The sequence below is a fragment of the Balearica regulorum genome, chromosome 15 (assembly GCF_011004875.1).
Source record: "Balearica regulorum gibbericeps isolate bBalReg1 chromosome 15, bBalReg1.pri, whole genome shotgun sequence".
Lineage (NCBI taxonomy): Eukaryota > Metazoa > Chordata > Aves > Gruiformes > Gruidae > Balearica > Balearica regulorum.
Genome location: NC_046198.1, coordinates 885,002 through 906,480, shown reverse-complemented (window position 1 = coordinate 906,480; position 21,479 = coordinate 885,002). Strand labels below are relative to the sequence as shown.

The window sequence follows — 21,479 nt, the reverse complement described above, 5'->3', positions numbered from 1 at the left end:
TTAAAAAAAAAAAATTTCTCATTGCATTGGTTTCCTGAGCTGGGTCTGGCCAGCCCCGGTGCATCCTTTAGCAGAACCTCAGCCTTTTCCATGGAGTTTGCTGGTGCGTGGATTTATGGCATTGCAGACCTGATGTCCACACCACCTCCCTGATACTTGCAAACACATCCCACAGCCAGAAAGCCGAACTGCTGGGGCAGGCAAAGCACCCATCCCTGCTGCGGTGTTTGCAGTAGGTAGGTAAATAATTAGCAACAAGAGCTGATTGAGGTTGAGATAAATTTAGTTGAGCTGTACTGAGACTCTAGAGGCAGAGGAGGTAGGACCTCCTCCTACCACCTCCCCACAGGATGGAGCTTTGCCATTGGGGCGAGCTGGTGTTGGCTGGTCCTACCTTGAGGGCACGACATCTGTGGGTGGTGTTTTCAGCTATCAGTTGCTCCACCGCAAAGTTTAGCTCTAGATAAATCAAGACTATTTCACTGAGTCCAGATGACTCATAACCACAGGGCAGGAAACTCTTTTATCTTTGGGGCAGCCGGTTTAATATAGATAGATGTTCACTCCTGAGCTCTGAATAATTTCCATCTCTTTACTTCTCATTAAAAGCAAATCAGATGAGGGAAAACAGTGAGAAATTTCTCTGTGTCGCCTCTGTTTCTACCATCTCTGAGAGAACTTCCTCCAGATTGTGCAGTCTGCCTGTGCTGGGTCATTTGCCATATATTTTAACTGGCAGAAAAAAGTGCTTTTGCTCCAAAGCACTACTCCTTTGATTCTGCAGGCACGGATGGAGCAAGGATCTGTTACAATGGGGTCTAACCCAGCTCCCAGAGATGTAATTTTGGGGTCTTTCTTCTTTTCCTGATATGGGAGAGCATTGTTGCCTCCTTGGATGAAGGGGAACCACAGAGAAATTGGGCACCTTGCCACCAAGCCTGTTAAAAGAGTCATCTTCACCTCTGAAGAGCAGCTGGGGGTGGAGAGAGGAGGACTGGGGCAGCAGGGAGCTCTTACACATAAGAGGAAAGGCACAGTTTTGCTGGAGAGTCTCTCGAGTTGGTTCTTTCTCTTTCCTAAGTATGTCAGATGGCACTTTGCTTCTTGGGCAGAAGGACCGGCCTTCTTGGTTGCCTCTTCCTGCCCTGCAGGCAGGTTGACTTTTCTCTCTTAGTTTCTGTACCCCAGTGACAGCAAAGCTGCATGATGCTTTTCTGCTCCTTTGATAACTGGGGTCTTGTATTTGCATCTGTAGGGGTTTGTATGTGCCGTGTGCGGAGTCCCTTGGCATGAAGAGCCTTCAGTAGTTGGCCATGCCAGGAGCTGCTCCATATCCACGATGAAACAGGATGTGCTCAGGCTGCCCCGGCCGTAAGCTGAGGACTCTGTGTCCAGAGTGAGCCCAGGGCTGGTTCTCCAGCACTTCTCTGTGTGGTGCGGGTCTCTCTCCATGTGCTGATGCCCTCCTGCTCCCCTTCCTCCCCTCCAGAACCACGGGACCCTGCTGTGGGCATCTCACTGACCTCCATGTGGTTGCTTAGGGATGTCTTGCCACCTGAAGCTCACGTGGTTGGTCTTCTCTGTCCGTCCGGTCTGTAAAGCCCTACGTTCAGATAATGCCCATCCCTGGAGGAATCCAGGGCAGCAACTCGACACCGTGGCTTGGGCCACACTCGAGACCTCTGAATCCGTAGGCTGAAGCCAGAGAGATGAGCGATTCGCAGAAGCCAACCTCCCCATCATTTTCCACTTTTAAATATCACAGTAATAAAAGGTAAAAATCATTAAAGGACTTCTGCATCCCACTGTGCCTAATCTGAAATCAGGACGATGAAGAGCATGTAGCGAGGTTGTTATTAATAACCTGCCTTCTGATGATGGCTTTATAAACATCCTCATCACAGGCGCAGCTTCACGGTAGCATTTTGGCATGACCTTCTAGACAACTGTCCTGCTTTTTATCACGCTCACCCTTTGCTTGATATTTAACCAATAAAGTGATACGGGGAAGACCTAGCCCCTAAATATCTGACCTTATACGCAGGGGTACGGGATCAAAACTGAGAGAAACTGTATTAAGTGTTGTTGCGCTAAATGCTCTTTAGACCTGATGCTCCTTGTCTGGGAACGGTGCCACGGGCCACGGCAAGAAGGGGATCAAATGTTTGACGCCAGTGAAAACCCTCGGTGTTGTCAGGGATGACTCATGGGCAAAAGCCCCACGCAGCAGTGAGGCCGTGCTTGCACTGAGACCCGGGACATTGCCCGATGGCGGTGAGGTCTTGGTGGCGACATGAGGGTCACGGCTGCAGGGAGAGGGGAAGCTCCCAATCGGTGAAGCCAAGAAAAGAACCCAGCTTTCCCAGTGACTCGTACGTGTTTATCATGGCTATTTAAAGGAGAAATCAAAATCGGAGCGGGGAGAAGATTTTGTAGCTTAATCAATGTGGGTTGAGAAGGTGAGGAGCAGCTGTTGAGCCTGGGTCTGCTGGCAAGCAGCAGACTGGGGGTCACCAGTCCCCATCAGGACCTGGCATTGTCTCGGTGCCATTAGAAATGGCCTTTTGTCCATTCCCCATGCTCGCTTCGCTTTCAGAGGGTGCACTTTGCTGGAATAAAGACCCCGGGGAAAGCCGTGCACCACAGAGGGCTGAGGGACGGCGATGAGTGCAGGAGACAGTTCCCACCAGCAGGATGGATGTGGCCAGGGTGCGGGGGGCCGTCCCAAACCAGCTGCGTGGTGGGCAGCACCCACCCAGCATGGGGCTGGGGGGATGTCGGGCCCTGCACACCCACGCCGAGGGGGTCTGGGCAGCCCTGGCTGGGGCAGTCCTGGTCTGTAGGAGCTGTACGCAGCGACTGGGAGCAAGGAGAGGTTGCCCTGGTGTGATGGATGGGGGCTGGTTGCAGAGTTGAGCAGCATGAGGTTGCTTGGGGCATCCCATCTCGAGGGCAGCATGGGGCCAGACTGGCCCTTGGGTTCGTATGAGCCCCTCGGGACCCCCACAGGGCCAGCAGCAGTGATGGGGGGGGAGGAAGGGACTGGCCTTGGCTGCTAACAGATGGATGAGGGCATTGCTGGCACCGGCATCCACCTTGCAGCCGCTCATGTTGGTGCTGCCCTGGCACTGCTCCATCTCTTCTGAGCCGTGCCCCGGTCCCAACACTGTAGACGTGCCTCTGGCTTTCTGGCACGTCCTCACATGCCTCGTTCCCCCACACCTCCTTGCCCTTTCCCAGGTCATCCTCCCCTAAAATGACGCAGCAGATGCGGGACCTGCAGCTGGCACAGGCCAGAAAGCCACCGGGCCCGTCCTCGCCGAATGCGGCCAAGAGGCTCTACAGAAATCTGTCGGGAAAATTCCGTGTCAACTACACATCCTTCGACGAGGGGAGCCTGGTGGGACGGGGTGAGAAGGAGAAGCTCCGCAAGTCCTACCTGGTCAGTGTCCACTGGCTCCATCCAGCGCTGCTGTGGCCGGGAAGGCGGGGATGGTGGGTCCGTGTGTGGGTGATAGTGACACCTGGGTGGAAGCTCAGGAGTGTGTTACGTGAAGCCGCCCTGGAGCAGGTTCAGCTGGAGCTGGTCTGAGGGTTTGCTCAGCTTCATCTGGCTGTGTCTGCAAAGAGCCAATGCTTCCAAGCCCCTGGGACCAGACCATCCCCTCCAGTTTGGGTTTGTGAGGTGCTGGTGAAGGGCTGGGGCGTTTGGTGGGGTGGAGGAGGTTGCCTCAAGCTCAGCCAACCTGCGTTTCTCCCTCTGTCCAGTTCCAGAGCAATGCTGCCCTCTTTGAGGCCGTGGAGCTGCAGGACCTAGACAGGGTCCAGGAGCTGCTGAAGCAGTACAGCCCTGAGGAGCTGGACCTCAACACCCCCAACAGCGAGGGGCTGCTGCCCCTGGACATCGCCATCATGACCAACAATGCTCCCATCGCCAGGGCCCTGCTGCAGGCGGGAGCAAAGGAGAGCCCGCACTGTGAGTTGGTATGGGGGAGCCACACCGTGCCCATCACCTGGGCCTCCAGTCTGGTGGAGCGGAGCACCCTGGGCAGCAGGGTCCAGGTGGGCAGGCGGTCACGGGGCTCTGGGAAGCTGGTGCAAGCTGTAGCAGGAGTTCCAGTGGAGCGCGGGAGCAGGACATGGAGGGCAGGATGGGGTCTCGAGCTGGGGACTGGGTGCCAGCAGAGCCTGGGCTTGCCCTCACCACCTTCTCTTCCCTCCTGCTGCCTGTGCTCCCGGGACCCGTGGCCGTGCCCTCCCGCCCTGCAGTTGTGAGCCTGGAGAGCCGCTCGCTGCACCTCTCCACGCTGGTGCGGGAAGCAGAGCAGCGCGTCAACGAGCTGACGGCGCAGGTGGTGAACGAGGCACCCAACGCCGACTGCTCCGAGAAGGAGAAGCAGCTCAAGGCCTGGGAGTGGCGATACCGGCTTTACAAGCGCATGAAGGCAGGGTTTGAGCATGCCCGTGAGTGCCCGCAGGAGGGCTTGGGGGGTATGGGGAGCAGCCCCCATGCTGGGGGAAGGAGCGGGGCTGTGCATGGTCCAGGCACAGGGCTGCACCAGCCCCCGTCAGAGGATCCCGCACCCTGTAGCCAGGGCTCGCTGTATGGGTGCACGGGGGGGTGAGCTCTCCGGGAACACATCCCTGGGCATGGTGGGGGGACCCAGGAGGGATGCTGAGGGGTTCAGGGTGACCATCCTCGCTGTAGTGGTCCCTGCGCTCTCTGTCCCCAGGAGTGCCGGACGCACCCACCAACGTCCACCTCTCCGTGGCCAGCAGCTCCTCGGTGCAGGTGACTTTCTGGGAGCCCCTGAGCGTCAACTCGGCAGTCGTCACCAAGTACAAAGGTAAGGACCAGGGTCCCACAGCAGTGCAGGGGGCAGCGATGGCGGATGTGCCGGGGGGGTGTGCTGGGGCGCTCACCCCGTACATGCCACACCAGCGTGCCGGGGGCGTGGGCAGTGCTGCCAAGCCCCTGTCATGCCACCTTGGTGTTCGAGCACAGGAGGAGCTGGGGCTGCACGCTGCTGCACAGCCCGGACACCACCCAAACGGTCTGAGCTAGACCAAACCACCGTCCTGCACCAAGGCAAAACTCAGGGTGCCGTTTGTTTGCTGCCCCCTCATCCTGCACAGCAGGGGGGCTTTGCTGTCCCACTGCTCCTACACCCCCCACCCACTTAAACCAGCTATATTTGGCTTCTGGAGAATTTCCTCCATCCCCCAACTCCTGACCCATGGTTTGAGGGTGCTGCCCCATCTGATGTGGCTTGGTGAGGTGGACCACAGCTCCCCGTGCCGTCCCCCCCCGCTGTGGCTCCCCCTCTCCCTTGCCTTCACTCCGCTGCCTCCAGCTGCCGTGCTGCCCGCGGTCCTTCTCCAGCTGCTGGCCCTGGCACACTGCAGCCAGCCCTGGCAGCCTGTCCCCGCTCCGTGGCCACACGGCACCTTGGGGGTCTCTCTCCTTTCAGTGGAGTGGAGCTGCTCCCCCACCTTCTCACCGCCGCTGGGGGAGGCCGTGATCGACAGGCTGAAGAACCTGCACTTCACCATCCAGGGGCTGGTGTCGGTGAGCTCTTGGGGTGCCCCGTGGGGGTCCGGGCTGTGGGGGGAGAGCTCACGGCTGGGAAAAGCCACTAGCCACGGTGCAGCCCATGGGGTCGTTCCCTGCAGCTGATGCAGGGAGGGGATGGGGCATCGTTTTGAGCAGAAGGAACAGGATTGTGCCACGGTGGTGTTCAGCACAGTCCGTGGCAGAGCTAAGAGCGTGGGGCCGGGAGGGGTGTCTGTCTGTCCCCGCCTGGCCGTGGCCACCCTGGCCATGGGGAAAGCCCCTGCACAGGGTGCCTGGGGGCTCGCGAGTGAAAGGCAGAATGGGCCCATTCACCAAGCGCCTGATTTATCCTCTGTCCCCCACCCCGCTCCAATCTCCACCCGTGCTCCTCCTGGGCGATAAATCAGTGGCTGGTTCCTCTGCCACCTGCACAGATCAACCCCCCGCACCAGCCCCATCGCTCATTGGAGAGGGGGGACCAGCCCCCTTCTCCATCTCTGGCAGCTCGGCAAGGTCACGGGCTGGTTGGGGCCAGGCCTCCCCGCTGTTTTATCTCCCTGAGAACTACAGGGGCCACGCTGCCTGTCAGCTGTCTCCTCCCCGGGGGCTGCTGTCCTGTCCCTGGCACGCATTGGACTGGTGGGGGGAGACGGGGTGGGATGGGGACCGTGGCAGGATGGAGCTTGGGGTGGGAACACGGGGAGATGCGGGGATGGGTGGGTTGCCCTTACCCGGGAGGTGCAGCACTGAAGTGCTGGGGCAGGCAGGGACAGCTGGCTTGAGGAGCAAGGAAAGCCCTCGATGGGTTAGAAGGGCTTAGCCAAGGCAGCGGTGCTGGAGCCCCAGAGCTGCTGTCGGAGCGGGAGAGCTGCCCCGGTGTGTGGCAGGATGGGGCTCGAGCGGAGCCCAGAGCAGCGCTGCAGCAAGGAGCTGGCCCGAGCCCATCAATCACGCTTTCAGAGCTGCTTCGCAGGCTCCTGTCCGCCTTCATGAGTGCCTGGAGGCCTTGCAACATCTGGCAGCTTGACTGAGCTTTAATCAGAGGCATTTAATCAATGTCGCCATGCCACAAGCCCTCGACATTGTTGGGCCAGCTCCCTCTCTCCAGGGGCCGGATCCTTGCACATCCCACAGGAAGGCAGCACCCCGACCCGCCAGGCTCTGGAAGTGCCACGTCTTTGGGGCCAGAGCATCTCCTGGCAAGGGGCATCTGCAGTGTCCCATCTTTCCTCTGCCTCCCCCCAAAACCAGCTACCCAGGCCGTGGGGATTCTCTAGTGTCTGATAACAAGAGCTGGGGGAGGTTAGAGCCCAGGCTGCGGGCTCCCAGTTTAGCACTCGTGGTGGTTGTGCTGGTGTGCTGGGCTGGGGGGGGTGGTCCTTCTTCCCTCGCACACTGAGGCAGGACAGGCGCTGGTGTGCTGACCGTGGCTTCCCTCCTTGCAGGGCACGGCTTACTACGTCCAGGTGTCTGCCTACAACATGAAGGGCTGGGGTCCCCCGCAAGCCTCTGTGCCCCCTTTTGCCATCCCTTCCAGTAAGTACCGCTGGGAATGCCCGCGGGAGCCCGCACCGGCTGGGGGGGCGGCTGGGGGGAGGCGGCAGCTCCCTGTGCCATCCGGGGGTCCCTCTCACTGCTGGGAGGGGGTCTAGAGTACCCAGGAGCAGAGGCGGCATTTGGGGTCTCGGTCCAGGCAGGGAGGCTGTGCCCGGGGGTCTGGGATGCTGCCTCTGGCTGATAGTAGCTTTGCCAAATAATAATATTTCGACTTGAAATTCTGGCTGTCTGGTAAAGGTTGAGCCATTTTAGGCCACCTGGATCAGCTCACCTAAGGAGGGAGCCAGGAGAGAGGATGCTCTGCTCTCTGGGTTAAACGGGAAGCAGTGCAGCCATCTCCTCTGCAGGAAGGAAAGTCACCTCTGGGGTTTTAGCAGAGGTTTGTAATTGGGAGGGGTGAGTCCTTACCCCCTCAGTGACGTCTGCCCCAGAGCGGCCCGTTGTGCAAAACCCCCCGTCGGCACGTGCTGAGGGGAGACATGGTGGGATGCCCCAGCTCAGCCCCTGGAGATGCCCCCCAGGGCTGAGAGCCATCCCGGTCCTGGGTGGCAGTGGGCCTGGAGCCCTCCCTGTGCCACCACACGCTCCCACCCACCCAGCCCAGCCCTGGGGACCCACGTTCCCTGGCACCGAGCTGGGACGGGGATCACGAGCCCCACCAGAGACCAGGTCTGGGCTGTCAGCACCCAGCTGGCACCCCAGCGGGCGGGGGGCAAAAGCCACCCAATGTGACACAAGGCGCCCCAGGGTGCTGGGGGAGACAGCCCAGGAGCATTAAATGGAAGGAGCAGCCCCAAAGGGTGAAGTCCAGGGCTGAGCGGGCTCCGAGGTGGCCTCTGCCCATCGTTACTGGTCCCGAGACGGGTCTCCGCTGCACGGCGGTCCTGCAGGCTCAGCACCGTCGGATGTGTAAGGAGCAGCCCCGTACACACCTGGGGAGGCTGAGCCTGTCCCCAGGAGCAGGCGGCAGGGCGGTGGGCGCACAGTCCCTGCCACCACGCTTGCAGGCAGCGAGGGCCTGGACGTGCTGCTGGGCGTGAGCGGTGAGTGCACCGTGTACGGGTCTGACAGCATGTGAACAGCGATGGGGGCAGAGACGTGCAGGCACCCCACGCAGCTCTGGCTGCAGATACACAAGCACTTAGAGCACTGGTATGGAAAGATACAAAATTACATTTGCACATATATGAATGCATATAGCGAGCCTCCCTATGCGCTGCATTGCCCTGGCTTTACCCTGTCCCGGCAGCGAGTGCCCATCAGGTTTGCACCCACTTTGAAGCCCGTTTGCCATCCCGCACGGGTCACATTCCCCATGACTGAGATCGACAAGGCATTGATAGAGTGCGGCTGAAGTGAATCAGACATGAGTGGGTTTTATTTATTTTTATCTCCATTAATATTTCTCCCTTCAGTAAAGATCCCTCCCTGGCCCAGCAGAATATAGTCAGGCACCTCCCTGGGTGTTTTTAAAGCTCCTAAAAATAGTGGCGAGCCCCAGCCAAAGTTAACAGAGCTGAACTTTCCATGGAAAACAGCAGCAGGCAGGACACAGGGGGTGTTTAAAGCAATTAATGTAAAGCTAACGTAGAAGCGCCGGCAGGTCCCCAGCCCCACTCCTGGTCCTGCTGCCATCTCGGCGGGTGGAGCTGGCAGGAGAACTTATTTATATGTTTGCCGAGGTGAGCCCAGCGCTCAACACTCGCCTGGAGAAAGCTGCAGCTCGGGGGAAGACCTGGAGGAAGACACTGGAAAGAATTTTTTAAGGCTGGTGAAGTGTGGCAGCCACAGACAGGACCTTGTTGTTTCCCTCTGCCATGTCCCCGCCATGCTGTGGGGTGGCCGGGGGCCATGAGTGCTGTGCAGAGTCAGGGTGCTCCTGGAAAGAGGGGTGCAGAACCAGGGATCTCCCAAAGCCCAGCCCTCCCAGTGGTGCCCAGCACCCATGGCTGCTGCTGTGCCATGCTGTGCCATGTGGGACACAAAGGTGGGGTGACCTGCTGTGGGGAGGAGGGGACGGGAAGCCCTCTTTCTCCCAGGGTGCTGGGGGCGATGGGCCAGGTGCTGGAGGTGATGCTGGTCTGTCCCCGCAGACTGGCGGGAGTACGATGGCCGGGCTCCGCGGCGGAGGGGACAAGCTGAAGCTCTGGACCATCTGCTGGGCCAGGTGAAGACTGTCCACCAGCACTGCGTCTGCCACGGTGAGTGCATGGCACGGCACTGCGGGGAGGCTGCGGGGGGGGATCCAGCCAGGCCCCCCAGGGTTGTGACATGGGCTGGGGGGCTGGGGTGGCATCAGGAGTAGATCTGTCCCATGGATGAGCATAGCAGGGAGACAGCTCAGGCAGTGGAGACCTTGACAGAGCCCTTCCACCGGGTTCGCATGGTGTGCCACTGGCTGCCGGCACGGCCCTTCGTCTCCTGCTGCAGCATCCTCTGCTCTCTGCTCCCCAGAGCCCTGCAAGAACCAGCCCCAGAGCAGGAAGCACTCGGTCTCCAAGAGCCTCAAGCACCTCTTCCACCCTGGGAGCAAGTTTCTCAAGACGCTGAAGCGGTGAGAGGCTGATGTGCGGGGGTGGTGGAAAGCCCGTCTCCCAGCAGGGACATGGGGCTGGCTGCCCATCCTGTGCATGGTCGGGAGCTGCCTGCACAAGCTGGGGACTGGGGGGTGCTCAGAGGTGGGTCCTTGCCTGGAGTGAGCTGGTGGTGTCCATGGAGACGAGTCCCATTGCACAGAAATCAGTTTCTCCTTGGTGTTTCCATTTGGACTGGCCAAGCTGCGCCCGTACCCAGATCCCTGCACCATCCCTGAGCATCACCCAACACTCCTGTAGACCCACCACCCTCCCACCACCCACCTTCATGCCTGGCCTCCATGGCGTGTCTCCTGCACAGACCTGGCCCCATTGCTCTCCCTTGTGCTGGCTAGAGCACGGGCCACGGCATCAGCTGCGGCATTGGCCAGGCTCACCTTTATGCCACCGTTGGGTTCCTACTCCTGCTCCTGCTCCTGTGCTGGCCACGTGCCACTTCTGCCAGGGGCTGTTGGAGAGGAGCGGAGACCTGGAGAGAGACCCTTTGGGAAATGAAGGGGGCAGCTCGGGGTGACACTGAAGTCCGTCGTACCTCCCGTGCAGGGGCCTCTACCTGACAGCCATCTTCTACAAGGACGACAACATCCTGGTGACTCATGAAGACCAGATCCCTGTGGTGGAGATTGATGACACCTACTCCTGCCTGCTCATGCAGGATTTCCTCTGGTTCACCAAGGTGGGTGGCTCAGGGACCCTGCTGTGCACTGGGGCATGGTGGCAGTGTGTCTCCTGAACAAATCTGTCTGCCTGGCCACCGCCCCAGACGCTGCTGAGATGATGTCCACCACCCCGGACACTGTTCTCCAGGGGTGTCACAATCTGCAGAGTGCCTTCATTGCAGCAGCTTCCCACACAGGCAGCAGTGCCCATCGTGCGTGGGGCACTGCAGAGCTCTAGCTGGGGCTGGCTGGGTCTGATTCGGGGCTGGGAGCAGCACCGGGGGACACCCCATGTGCACAAAGTAGCATGAGCTGGTCCAGCTACTCGCACCAGACACATCTGGCAGCTCCTGGGCTTCCCGGCGTTGTCTCCAGGACCTCCGCTGTGCCACTGGCCTCGTGCACTCTGCAGGACAGAGTGATGCCGAGAGCCGGTCGCAGCCGGGGAGTGCCGGGGTGAGCCAAGTGGGCACCGCGCCCCGCCACTGCCTTTGCCGGGCAGCAGCTTCCCCTCCGCCCCGGGCACTGGGGCTTGGCAGCGCAGGCAGCCGCAGGCTTGCCGTTCGCTGGGGTTCGCATGGACCGACAAACCGCCGGGGAACGGCGTTTCCACCCCAGCCCCTGGAAGCCCAAAGGTGGGCGATGGGCTGGTGCCGCGCTGGGCAGGCTGCTTGCCGCAGTGGGTGGGCGCTGCCTCTCCGAAGGGATGCCAGCGGCTTCTCGGCTGTTTAACCGCTTCACTGCAGCATCCTGCCCTGGCAGCTTTGCCTCTGTTGTGCAGAGCAGGACACGCAGCATGCTGCTGCCTGGTCCTCTGCTGTCCGTCGGCTTACTGAAAGGGCAGGTGGGCGGCTCAGGGTCAACATCCTTTGCTAGATGGTCCTTATCTACTGAGGGAGAAGTCTGCCTTCTCCCTCCTTCTCTTGGCTATCTTCTACTCAGACTTAAGAAGGTCTCAGTCCTAGATGAAGACAGATATCTGTGCAGACACAGCATGGTGCTTCCCTCGGGTACAGTCTCTGGAGGCATCTCGGGGTGCCTGTGGCATAGGAAGCTGCAGCCCTGCTGAGAGGTGACATGTGCCCATGCCCAACCCAGCTCAGACAGAAAGGCGATTGGATTTCCCCAAAATGCCTTTGTGTGAACCAGCGGCAGGCAGTGGTGATGGCCCTTTGGTGTGCTGCAGGTGTCGTGCATGTGGGACGAGATCCTCTGGCTGCGACAGTGCGTCACCGTCTCCCAGTCGTCCTGCTCCTGCATCCTGCAGACGCGCTTCAAGATGCTGCTGGCCATCTCGCAAATGCAGGTGAGGATGGGCGTGAGGAGGACACGAGTGCTTTTTGGGGGGCACTGTGAGGCCGCACCCAGGAACACCCCAGGCTCTGCGAGTCCTGCCCGCGGCTTGGTCAGCAGCAGGACCGGGTGCTCCTGCCTTGTCCTCCCTGGCAGGACCCCGGTCATGGGGCAGTGGAGTGTCGGCTTTGTGGCAGTCTCATGCAGAGGACTGGAGGCTGTCAGTGGTGCTTTGCCGGGCAGGCTGGTTTCCAGCTGGCAGAGGGGAGACCCCCAGCCAGGTCCCAGCTGCCCAGACCCACAGAGTTCTGTTCCTCAAGGATGTCCCCTGACCCACTGCTTTCTTCTGCCCTCCTGTCACATCCCGCAGGGGTTGCTGGGCATCCAGGACCTGGGGCAGGTCTTCTTCGAGCCCATCAAAGACAAACAGGGCAACATCCTCATCGTCACCCTGAAGGAGGTGAAGACCAACCAGACCTTTGAGAGCGTCCGTTGGGTTCCCATCTGCAAGCTGCAGACCAGCCGCAAGTCCGTGTCCTCCCCAGAGGAGCCCACCGCTCTGGACACGTTGCTGATCTCCGTCCAGGTGCTGCACCGGTGCCATTGCGGCAGGGGATTGCAGTGGGCAACATTGTGAGACCAGCACTCCCTGCTCCCCCTCAGGTTGGAAGGGCCACGGCAGAGCCCAGGCCACCGAGGGTTTGGTCTTGACTGCAGGCAGAGGGGGAACAGAACCCAACCAGCCTGCAAAAACCCTGTTGTTTTTGGGGGGAGGCATCAGGCCGGTCCTGGATTCATCCCGGCAGCACCGGATTGTACCTGCTCTGCCGCTTCCCTTCTGCCGGCCGGGATCGCTGTGCCGTGGCACCCAACATGAGGGCAGGAGAGAGCCCCACTGTGAGGGTTTGCTCAATCCAGCAGTGCCTTTCTTCTCAGGACAAGCTGGCTTACCACCAGCGGAGCAGCCATGCCCTCTCCCCGGGCCTCTACCTGGGCTACTTGAAGCTCTGCAGCGCCGTGGATCAGATCCGAGTGCTGGTGCCGGAGCAGCTCCCCAACATCCTGTGCCACGTCAAGATTCGCTCCAACCCCAACATATCCAGGTGGGGCTTGCAGGGCAGCTCCCCCAGGGCAGCCAGGCTCCTCTGTCCCATCCAGCCTGAGAGCACCCATTGCCTCCTGCTTCTGCTCTTGGGCTCCTGGCAGCAGCACAATATTCCCTCTCAGCCCCGCTGCCTGCCATGCAGTGCGGCCTGGAGCTGGAGCAAACCACGGTCCCCCTCTACCTCCGCAGCTCCCACATCCCTCGGGGTGCTGCACTGTCAGGGGGAGGAACAGCCGAGCAAACAAGCTCTCATAGCGATTGTGTGTGCAGGTCCACCCCAAGCTGTTCTCTCCTACATGTGTCCGTGTCTCCCTTCTCCAGGGAGGAGTGGGAATGGCTGCAGAAGATGGCCAGCATGGAGGAGCCCGTTCCTGCGGAGCCAGAGGCTGAGACATCCCAGAACCACTTGTTTCAGGAGCTCCAAGTGGCCATCAAGGAGCTGATGACCCTGGTCAACATCCCATTGCAAGAGGTATGGGCAGGTGCCGATGTCTGGGGAGGAGCAAAGGGAAGAAGCCGTGCAGCACGAGGGTACCACTGCCCCAGTCCCTCTTTGGGGGTCTGATGCTTCAATTGGATTTTAGTCCTGTGCAAATAGAAGGCAAGTGGTGGACAACCAGCATCTGAAACGTCTGCCTGCCCAGGGACAGTGTCCACAGGAGCTGTTTGTCTCACCCTCCCCTGTACCTCCAAAGCAAGGATGGTGAATCTGGGTTTGCGTTATTGCCTGCCATGTGGTTTGGTCCTGGGCTCAGCCCTTGCAGCATGAGAGCAGCCCAACTCTGCCCCTCCAAAGCAGGATGGTCCCTGGCCAGTGGTGGGATGGAGCTGCAGCCCCCTGGGCCAGACTCCATGGGGAGTAATCCCTCCTCCACCGTGTCGAGTGTTTGCTGGGAAGGTGCCCACCAGCCCCAGTGCCAGGCACGTGCTTCTGGCCAGGCATCCGTGGGGCAGCTCTGTGAGCAGGGCTGAGACCATCGCTGGTGCCACTTCTTCTCTGACACCCTGCCATAGTGACTGGCACCGGTAGTTTGGGGACTTTTAGGAGAAATAAGGGAAGAAGGGAGGTGTGCAGATTGTGCCAAAAGCAAGGACCCTCTGGCCATGTGCTGGAGCAGCAGTGTCCCTTGGCTGCCGGTGGTCCCTGAGGACTCCTCTGCCGATGCGGAGGGCCCATCAGGAGTAGACGTGCTCGAAGCCGCTTCTCCCACACCCAGCAGCGTTTGGGCCTCAGACAGTGGATACTGTAGTGGTGACACTTGCAGATGTTACCTGCAGTGTCTGCTTGCAGGCCAAAGATTTCCGCCTGTACAGCCAAGAGGTGCTGGACTTTGGGGGCCAGGTCTCCTTCCTGCTGCTGCTGCCTCCGTCGGATGACGTCTGCACTGCTCCAGGCCAGAACAACCCCTACACCCCTCGCTCTGGCTTCCTCACGCTGCCGCTGCAGATCTTTGAGCTAGGTGAGGAGGGGGAATGCCAAAAGCCATCCTCGCCAGTCTCCTTGCCCTCTGAGATGTCTCAAGAGCTGGGATGGGCGGAGAGGTGGGCTGGAGCTCACTTACCTCCCCCAGGAGAGGAGGGATGGAGGGGGATGCTGAGGGCTCTCCAGGTGGGCTAGAGGAGAGTGTTACCTCCTCCCTGTGTTGGATGAGCACGGAGGAGCCCGTAGGGCATCCACAACAAGGGACCTCATGTTTTTTATTCCCTTCCCAGTCCACTTCTTCACATATGACCGGGAGTTCATCACCCAGTACTGCCAGGTGTCCGCCCTCCTGGAGCTGGAGTCGCTCCTCTCTCAGCAGAGCCTCAGGGAGGCCTTCTCCGACGCTGAGCTCTCCACCGCAAAGCAGAGGCACCAGCAGGTTCAGGACTACATCCAGGTATGTGGAGTGGGAGTGCACTGGGAGGGAGCCAGCCTCGATGGTGCCCACAGGACGTGGCCAGGACAGTCTTGCCTGGAGCATCCCCAGCAGGGCTGTTCGCTGCTCTTGGTGGCTGTGACGCCTGTGGGGTTTCTCTGACATGGCAGACAGGCAGCAGCAGGCAGGGCTTTGTCCAGCAACTTCTTACTGCGATGATCACATGAAAAATCCCAATTAGACAGCCGGAGACTCCTGCTCTGCAGGTCCCCACCTTGCTAGAAAAGGGCCCAGAAGTGTATTTTGGGGTGGACATGAGAAGGAGCACCCCATGCTACCCCCTTTCCCAGCACCCCTGCCTGCAGCAGGTGGGTCCTGCTGAACTGGCAGCTGCTGGTAGTCGAAGCAGCATCCTCCACCTGAGAGCACTTCCGTGGGATTTCCTGACTCAGGGATTTTCCGACTCAGGGATTTTCCTGAAGCTCTTTTCTCTTGGGAAGTTGTGTGGGGAGAGCCTGTGTTTTGCTGCGGGGCTTTTTTGTTGCTGTTGCTTGCTTTTTGAAAGGAATCCTTCGTTTCCTATTTTGGCAGCAAATGGAAGAGATCTGGCGCGAGATGCGCTGGATTATGGATGCCTTGCAGCACGCCCGGTACAAGCAGCCCTCCTGCGGGGTGTCTCTCAGCGGCTTCCTCAGCGAGGCTGGCGGTGCAATGAAGGAGAAAACCCGATCCACCTCGTCCCACCTGGACTACCTTCCCTCCCCGGCGCCCTCGCCAGAGACCAGCCGTAAGCTCAACTCCGGTAAGGACCCAGCTTTGCAAAGCTCCTGCCTGGTGCACTCAGGGGGCTGCCCGTGCTCGGGGGGACAGGAGGGCTGCACCATGGGGGTGCAGGCAGGGCTGGCATCAGGACTACAGGCAGGGCAGTCTGTCTCGATTGGGGCAGGACCTGCTCTGCCTGCACCTCAGCGAGCACAGCATGGGTGTACGGTAGGGGCGTAGATGCTCAGGGGCTTCCTTGGACTCCATCTGGTGCGAACGCTCAGCCGGGGTTGCCACCAGCAAGGCTGAGCCCCTCTTCGCTTCTCTTACGCTCCTCACAGACTCACATGGGCTGTCGGACGAGGAGGGCTCCTCAGAGGTGTTCCTGGCCACTGACAGCGACTACGACTCCAGCAGGGCGCAGAGCCCCAAGGAGCTCGACCTGGTGTACTCGGGGCCCGAATGCTGCAGCAGGAGAGTCGCCCGCACCCTCCGGGACAGTGCCCCGGACGTCCTGCAGACCCACGAGCTCAAGGCCCCGCCGCCGCTGCCCCCACCACCAGAGGAGCCCCGGCCACCCGCCGAGCTCTACGACAGCGACTTCGTCCTGCCCAGCCGACAGATCGAGCTGCTGCGCATCACGGAGAAGCGGCAGGCGTACTGCGTTCGAACCAGCAGCCTGGACTTCCCCAAACCGGTCTGCCAGGTGGCCAGAAAGTCCTGCCCCGGCTCCGTCGACAGCTCCCCGACGGAGAGCAGGACCGCGGGCCACTGCGGCCAGCTCAGGCTGGGGACTGGCTCAACATCCAGCCCTGAGCGCGGCCGGGGCGGGCAGGGCTCTGAGCCCGTCTTCCGAACGCGCTCGGCCGAGTGGACTCAGAGCTTCCAGGAGCAGCCGGAGCAGCCCGGGTGCTTGGCCGACCGAGGGAAGAAGCCGGGCTCCGTCACCTTGCGGGTCTGCCCTCAGTACGAAACCGGACTCTCCAAAGAGACCAGTGTCAAGGTACCAGAGCCTGCAAAGGGCAGTGTTGTGGCTCTGCCGTGCCCAGATGGAAAGGGCTGGCAGGATGGGGAGGCAGGCAGCGGGGGCTTGCGTGCCCCTCGCCTGGCACTGCCCTCTCCATCCTCCACTGTCCAGGCATGAGGTCCCCAAGAGACCCGCCGCACTCCCGCCCCGCGTCCTGTTGTCCCTGCAGTAGTGACGAGGCTCCCAGCAGCGCAGGACGGGACGCGTGGCTCTGTGGGAGCAATAGCCGCTGCTGCGGAGGGGGCGAGCCAGGGCCACGGGTCAGGTATTTCTGGGGGGCAAGGCAGCGGAGCTGTGGTTCAGCTCTCGGTCCATGGTTCGGCAGCTGACAGTGGGTTAGTGCCAGCTAGGGCGAGCAGGGAGCGAGCAACCATCACATTGATGGGTTTCCATTGCCACGTCCTGGTGTTCAAACACGTCAGGCCCCTGGCCAAAATCCAGCCGTCACCCCCTGCCCTGTCCCCGTCCCTCCCCGGTCTCTGCTCCCCTCCCTCCAGCCCCGTGTGCCTTCAGGGAGGGGAGAGCGGGAGCCGCTCGTCTCCAGCCCGTGACGGTGAGCAGGCAAAGCTGCCTCCTTGCTGCCGGCATCAGGCTCCACCAGAGCCGCTGTGTGACCCGGTTCCTTCCTCACCTGCTCCGGGTGGGATCCCCCATGGAGGACATCCCCCAGGGCACCCATCTCGGGCAGGTTCACCTCCTTTGCTCCCAGCCGTGAAGGTCCTTTCCCCATTGAAATCTCCCTTCTGACACTGCTGGTGCCCAGAGCGGTGGCTGACTGAGCAGCCCGAGCGCTGCCCGCCCGGAAAATGGCAGAGGAAGGGCAGAGCTGCCGGGCTGATGGGTTTTATTGCTGGGGAGTTTTGATAGCCCATCCCAGCAGGGATGTTAGAAGCAGAGGGGCATCTGACTCGCAGTATTTATTTTCCATTTGAGAAATTACCCTAGATTTCTGTGCAACTGAAGCGCAGCCCTCAGGTTCCTGGCGGGCTGCCCACGTGGCTTTTGAAGTTGCAAAGCTCTGGACACGCCTGCTTGAAAGCATTTTACGATGTTCTTCTCGAAGAAAGCTGAGTTCAAAGAGAAGGCTTCTCGGCTGGCGTAAATCAGCTGAGCCCTGCGATGATTGTTCGGAGCTGGCAGGGTTCACGTGGGCCGAGAGCTCAGACCACCCTGCCGGGGCACCGCTCGTGGCACTCCGCAAGCCTGTACGGATGTGCCAAAGGAAACCGTCGCCTTGCCCAGGCGAGGATGGATGTCCCGCTTGCAGGGGCTTTGAAGTCAAGTAGCGGGCTCCCGACGGTCGTTAGCAGCCAGGGCCCGGATGAGCTTGTTTTCTTGGCTGTATTTGGGATTTTGAGGGCAGCCCCCAAGGAAGCAGAGAGGGAGCGCGAGGGTAGCCAGTGGTGGGAGAGCCCTGAGCTTGTGAATGGGACGAAGTGTAGCCGCTTCCCAAAGAGGTTTCAGCTCGGCACCACTAGTTTGGCAGAGCTGCCGTGGTTCAGCGGGTCTGGATCCGGCTCGTGAGAGGGACCTGACGCAGATGCCTCAGTGGTGCCGGGAGCAGGGCCGGGGCTGAGCCTTCCCCAGCCGCAGGTAATGGGATTGTGGGGCAGCCTGAGCGGAGCTGACACATGCAAGAGTTGAGCTGTAAGGACACAGGGAACGTGGTGGAGGCAAGAAAGCAGTGCGTGAGTTGGGGCCCCTGCACGCCAGGTGTCCCTGGGCCTGTGGCTCCGCACCAGGCTGCGGCCGCTCGCTCGCTGGGGTGGCTGTTCCTCCACCCTAATGGTCACCGCTGTAGGACATGCCGTGTGCTGCCTCTGGCCCCCAGTTCCTCCTCGTTCTTCCCCCTTACCATCCATCTCCCACCTTTCTCTTTCCTCAGCTGCACATCACCAGCCAGACCTCCGCTGGGGAGGTGGTGAAGCTGGTGGTGCTCGAGATGAACGACGTCTCCCGCGGCGTGCTGGGCAGCTCGGCCACCTTCTGCTACGGCGAGGAGCAGCTGGAGCACTTCGGACTGGTGTTCGCCTCCGACGAGAGCGAGCAGTGGCTTCCTGATGACTTCTTGCCTCTGTCCCTCCAAACTTCCCGGCCCGAGGGGCGGTTCTACGTCCGGATCAAGGAGACGTCCCCTCTGGTGCTCCAATACGGGCCAGCGACCACCGTATGAGAGGAGGGGAGCCGGCCGGGCGGTGCGGGGACCTCAGCTTCCAGAGAGCAGACAGCTCGTCTCTGATGCTTCCTTCTTCCACAGACACCCTCTCATCAGGCGTCCGCGGGGTGGAATGGGATCATACTGGGCTGTGTGTTATTTGTTTGTGTTATTTTTTTTTTTTTTTTTTTTTTTTTTTTTAACCAAAGAGACATCGAGACTCAGTTTTTCTGACTGCAGAAGAGGAGGGTGGAGTGCAGAGACCTCAGAGCTTGGGAGGAATCTCTGCAGGAATGGAATTTTTGAAAGTAAACATTTTTAAGGGGAAAGGGGGGGAGAGAGAGAGCAAAAATATTACAAGAAGAAGCAGCAATACCTTTTTTTTTTTCTTTCTTCTTTTTCTGAAAAGCCTTGTTAGGGATTCACTGAAGGCAAAGCCACAGAGGATTGCTGGGGAGGGTTGTGGTGTCAATGAGGAGAGGGCACAAATCACAAGGACAGCACTGAGAAGGGTGTTTTCCGATCTGCCCTCCTTTCACTGTACCTGGAGAGATAATTCTTGCACATAGTTCTTGGAACAAAATGGTATTATTATTTTTTTCCTGGGAAAAAAAAAATTAATAATAATTGTGCTAGAGACACTGGAGTTGTGTAAGCAGTGAAGACTCTTTGACTTGTTTTAAAGGCAAAAGGAACCCACGCAGCCACCTCGTGCACGCCCAGATGTGCACACAGCTGTGTTGGTACCACCACTGGAGGTTCGCTATAGGGCACCTACTGCAACAGCCTGCGCACCACCCTGGGATTTCCTTTCCTCCTTGGTTGCCGTTTCGTTCTGGTGATTGTGCTTGGCCTCTCTTGTATGTCCTATAGCATGACATTTTGTTAGCCATTAGGTCTCTTGTTAACAAGGGTATTTTTCTGATCTCCTGTGGTCCATAGTAAAGATGACTGCTGCTGACTGCGTATCACTCTTTTCCTTCTTGCGGCTTGATAGGTAGTGGTCCTTCGTCCCCCAGATTAGCCCTGATTTCAAGGGCTGGGCTCGTCTTTCCCAGGAGCATTTAATGCGATGCTTTCCACCCAGTAGAAGTTTACCTTAACACGCAAATCGCATGTGTGGGAGCGAAGTGCAAGATAGAAATGTTTTTCTGGGCTTCGTTGCTCTGTAAGGCAGTAAAATCAGCTCTGGCATGTGAAGGCAGTCACCTCCACGCGGCGTTGGCAACCCGATGGTTGTAGGGCCCGAGCATCTGCAGTTAAATGCGTTAATCTGATCCCGCAGCCTCCGAGGGAAGAACACCAGAAGAGCGCGGAAGGCAGCGAGAGCTCACAGCTGCATTGCAGCTGGTGCAAACCCTTTCAAGCGAGTGGCAGCAAGCAAGGTGCGAGGCTGGCTGTCCGTCGCAAGGTGAGGCCCGTGTTGCTGATGCCCCTTTAGCAGCCACCTCACTCCCCTTCTCTCTGCATGGAGGGGCTTGGGCTGCGCAGCAGACCCCCGTCCCTGGGTGCTGGGGTGAGGGCAGGGGCTCTGCGGGCAGCCACATGGGGTCTGCCGGCCGACTGCTGTCGCTCCTCAGAGGGTCGTCACTCCTCGCCTTGCTGCAGAGAGCCAGCGGCGCGCTGTGCGGTGCGAGCAGGAATATATCACAGCACGAGCCCTTCGCCGCCCCACGTCAAAGCCACTCTGAAGGGGAGGATCGTGTGCCAGCCCCTCAGCTGGTGCGAATCAACAGCACCGCATTGACGTCAGCGCAGACGCCGCCATGGGACATGGAGGCGAGCGGCAAAGGAACATTTAAAACGGCACTTCTCCCATCTCTTTCCCCCTTCACCCATCACCTGCCTCAGGTTAAAACCAATCCCACTTTCCCAGGTCAAGGAAGAAGCAGGCTGGTGCGTCCACAGATTCCCATGAGTTTGTCCTTGTTGGGCATCCACAGGCATCGTTATCCCGAAGAGGCAGGAGCTGCAGGGTAGCCCTTCCCAGGCAAGAGCCTCTTCACATGCAGCACCGCCCGATGCTCAGAGCCTGGGGCAGAGGAGAGGGAAGGCACAACTGGTGGAAAGCTATAAAGTGGCTTTCTGGGAGTCACGGAGTGAATTCAATATTAGACCAGGGCTACGTACAGAATGCTACATCTGTGTTCCTGATGCTCCTGAGCGTGGATCCATGCAACCCTTGGAGCTGTCCTTTTATTTGACAGAGGGGGAAAAGGCCTCTCCTTTACTTCAGCGATCATTCTCCCTTCTAGAAGCCCCGCTCCATCGAGAGAGATGGAGCCATGACCCAAAGCCAGGCTCTGACTCTTTGACCAGGGTGGACATGGGGAAGCTCTGCAGCTAGACCCTGCTGGGACCTGGTTGCCCACATTTCTCAGCACAGAGCTGCTGCCCCAGGAGGATCTCGCTGCCCATGCAGTGCTTTTCTGCAGGAGTTTCTCTGGCCGTGGAGCAGGATGTATCACCGGCTGCAGGGAACAAAAGCAGTGTGTGGTTTCATGGCAGCTCCTCCCCTTGCCTGGAAGAGGAACAGGGAAAGAGCAGGAGCCTGGGTAGAAGCAGAGTTGGATGCAGTCAGAGTGGGAAGGGTGGGAGTTGCATAGCAGTTGTGTAGGTAACTGCCCTACCAGGGGCACTGCAGCGTGTGATGTCCTGATGGAACCTTCACTCCTCCCCCATGCACATCTTCAACCCCTTGAGATGGACTTTACCACATCTCTGCCCTGCCCTGGCAAATGATGCATGACAAGATGAGACTACCATGAAAAGCCCTGGGTGAAGAAGAGCGGTTTCTGGGGCAGGGTCTGCTGCACAACATTTCTTGAAGAATGGCACTTGCAAGGTGGTTGCACCTTTTCACGTTCTCCTCCTCTCCCTGGGTGGCTTCATGGGCACATCCCAATGTTTTCTT

General features: G+C 59.6%; 1 protein-coding gene across 15 annotated transcripts in view; it reads left to right on the top strand.

Moving 5' to 3' along the window:
* The window catches only part of LOC104635985 (ankyrin repeat and fibronectin type-III domain-containing protein 1), a 248,229-nt gene extending 228,703 nt beyond the window's left edge, over positions 1-19,526 (top strand). For all 15 annotated transcript variants that reach the window (XM_075767249.1, XM_075767244.1, XM_075767242.1 and 12 more), the window contains 18 exons: positions 3,241-3,442; positions 3,769-3,976; positions 4,270-4,464; positions 4,734-4,847; positions 5,472-5,569; positions 7,000-7,090; positions 9,205-9,312; positions 9,566-9,665; positions 10,249-10,381; positions 11,551-11,670; positions 12,028-12,243; positions 12,594-12,760; positions 13,084-13,234; positions 14,054-14,222; positions 14,476-14,642; positions 15,213-15,423; positions 15,725-16,386; positions 18,296-19,526. In XM_075767249.1, the coding sequence (XP_075623364.1) occupies positions 3,257-3,442; positions 3,769-3,976; positions 4,270-4,464; positions 4,734-4,847; positions 5,472-5,569; positions 7,000-7,090; positions 9,205-9,312; positions 9,566-9,665; positions 10,249-10,381; positions 11,551-11,670; positions 12,028-12,243; positions 12,594-12,760; positions 13,084-13,234; positions 14,054-14,222; positions 14,476-14,642; positions 15,213-15,423; positions 15,725-16,386; positions 18,296-18,583 (3,384 nt within the window). In that variant the 5' untranslated portion in view covers positions 3,241-3,256 and the 3' untranslated portion in view covers positions 18,584-19,526. The remainder of the gene's footprint in view (positions 1-3,240; positions 3,443-3,768; positions 3,977-4,269; positions 4,465-4,733; positions 4,848-5,471; positions 5,570-6,999; positions 7,091-9,204; positions 9,313-9,565; positions 9,666-10,248; positions 10,382-11,550; positions 11,671-12,027; positions 12,244-12,593; positions 12,761-13,083; positions 13,235-14,053; positions 14,223-14,475; positions 14,643-15,212; positions 15,424-15,724; positions 16,387-18,295) is intronic.
* The last annotated feature ends 1,953 nt before the right edge of the window (positions 19,527-21,479 follow it).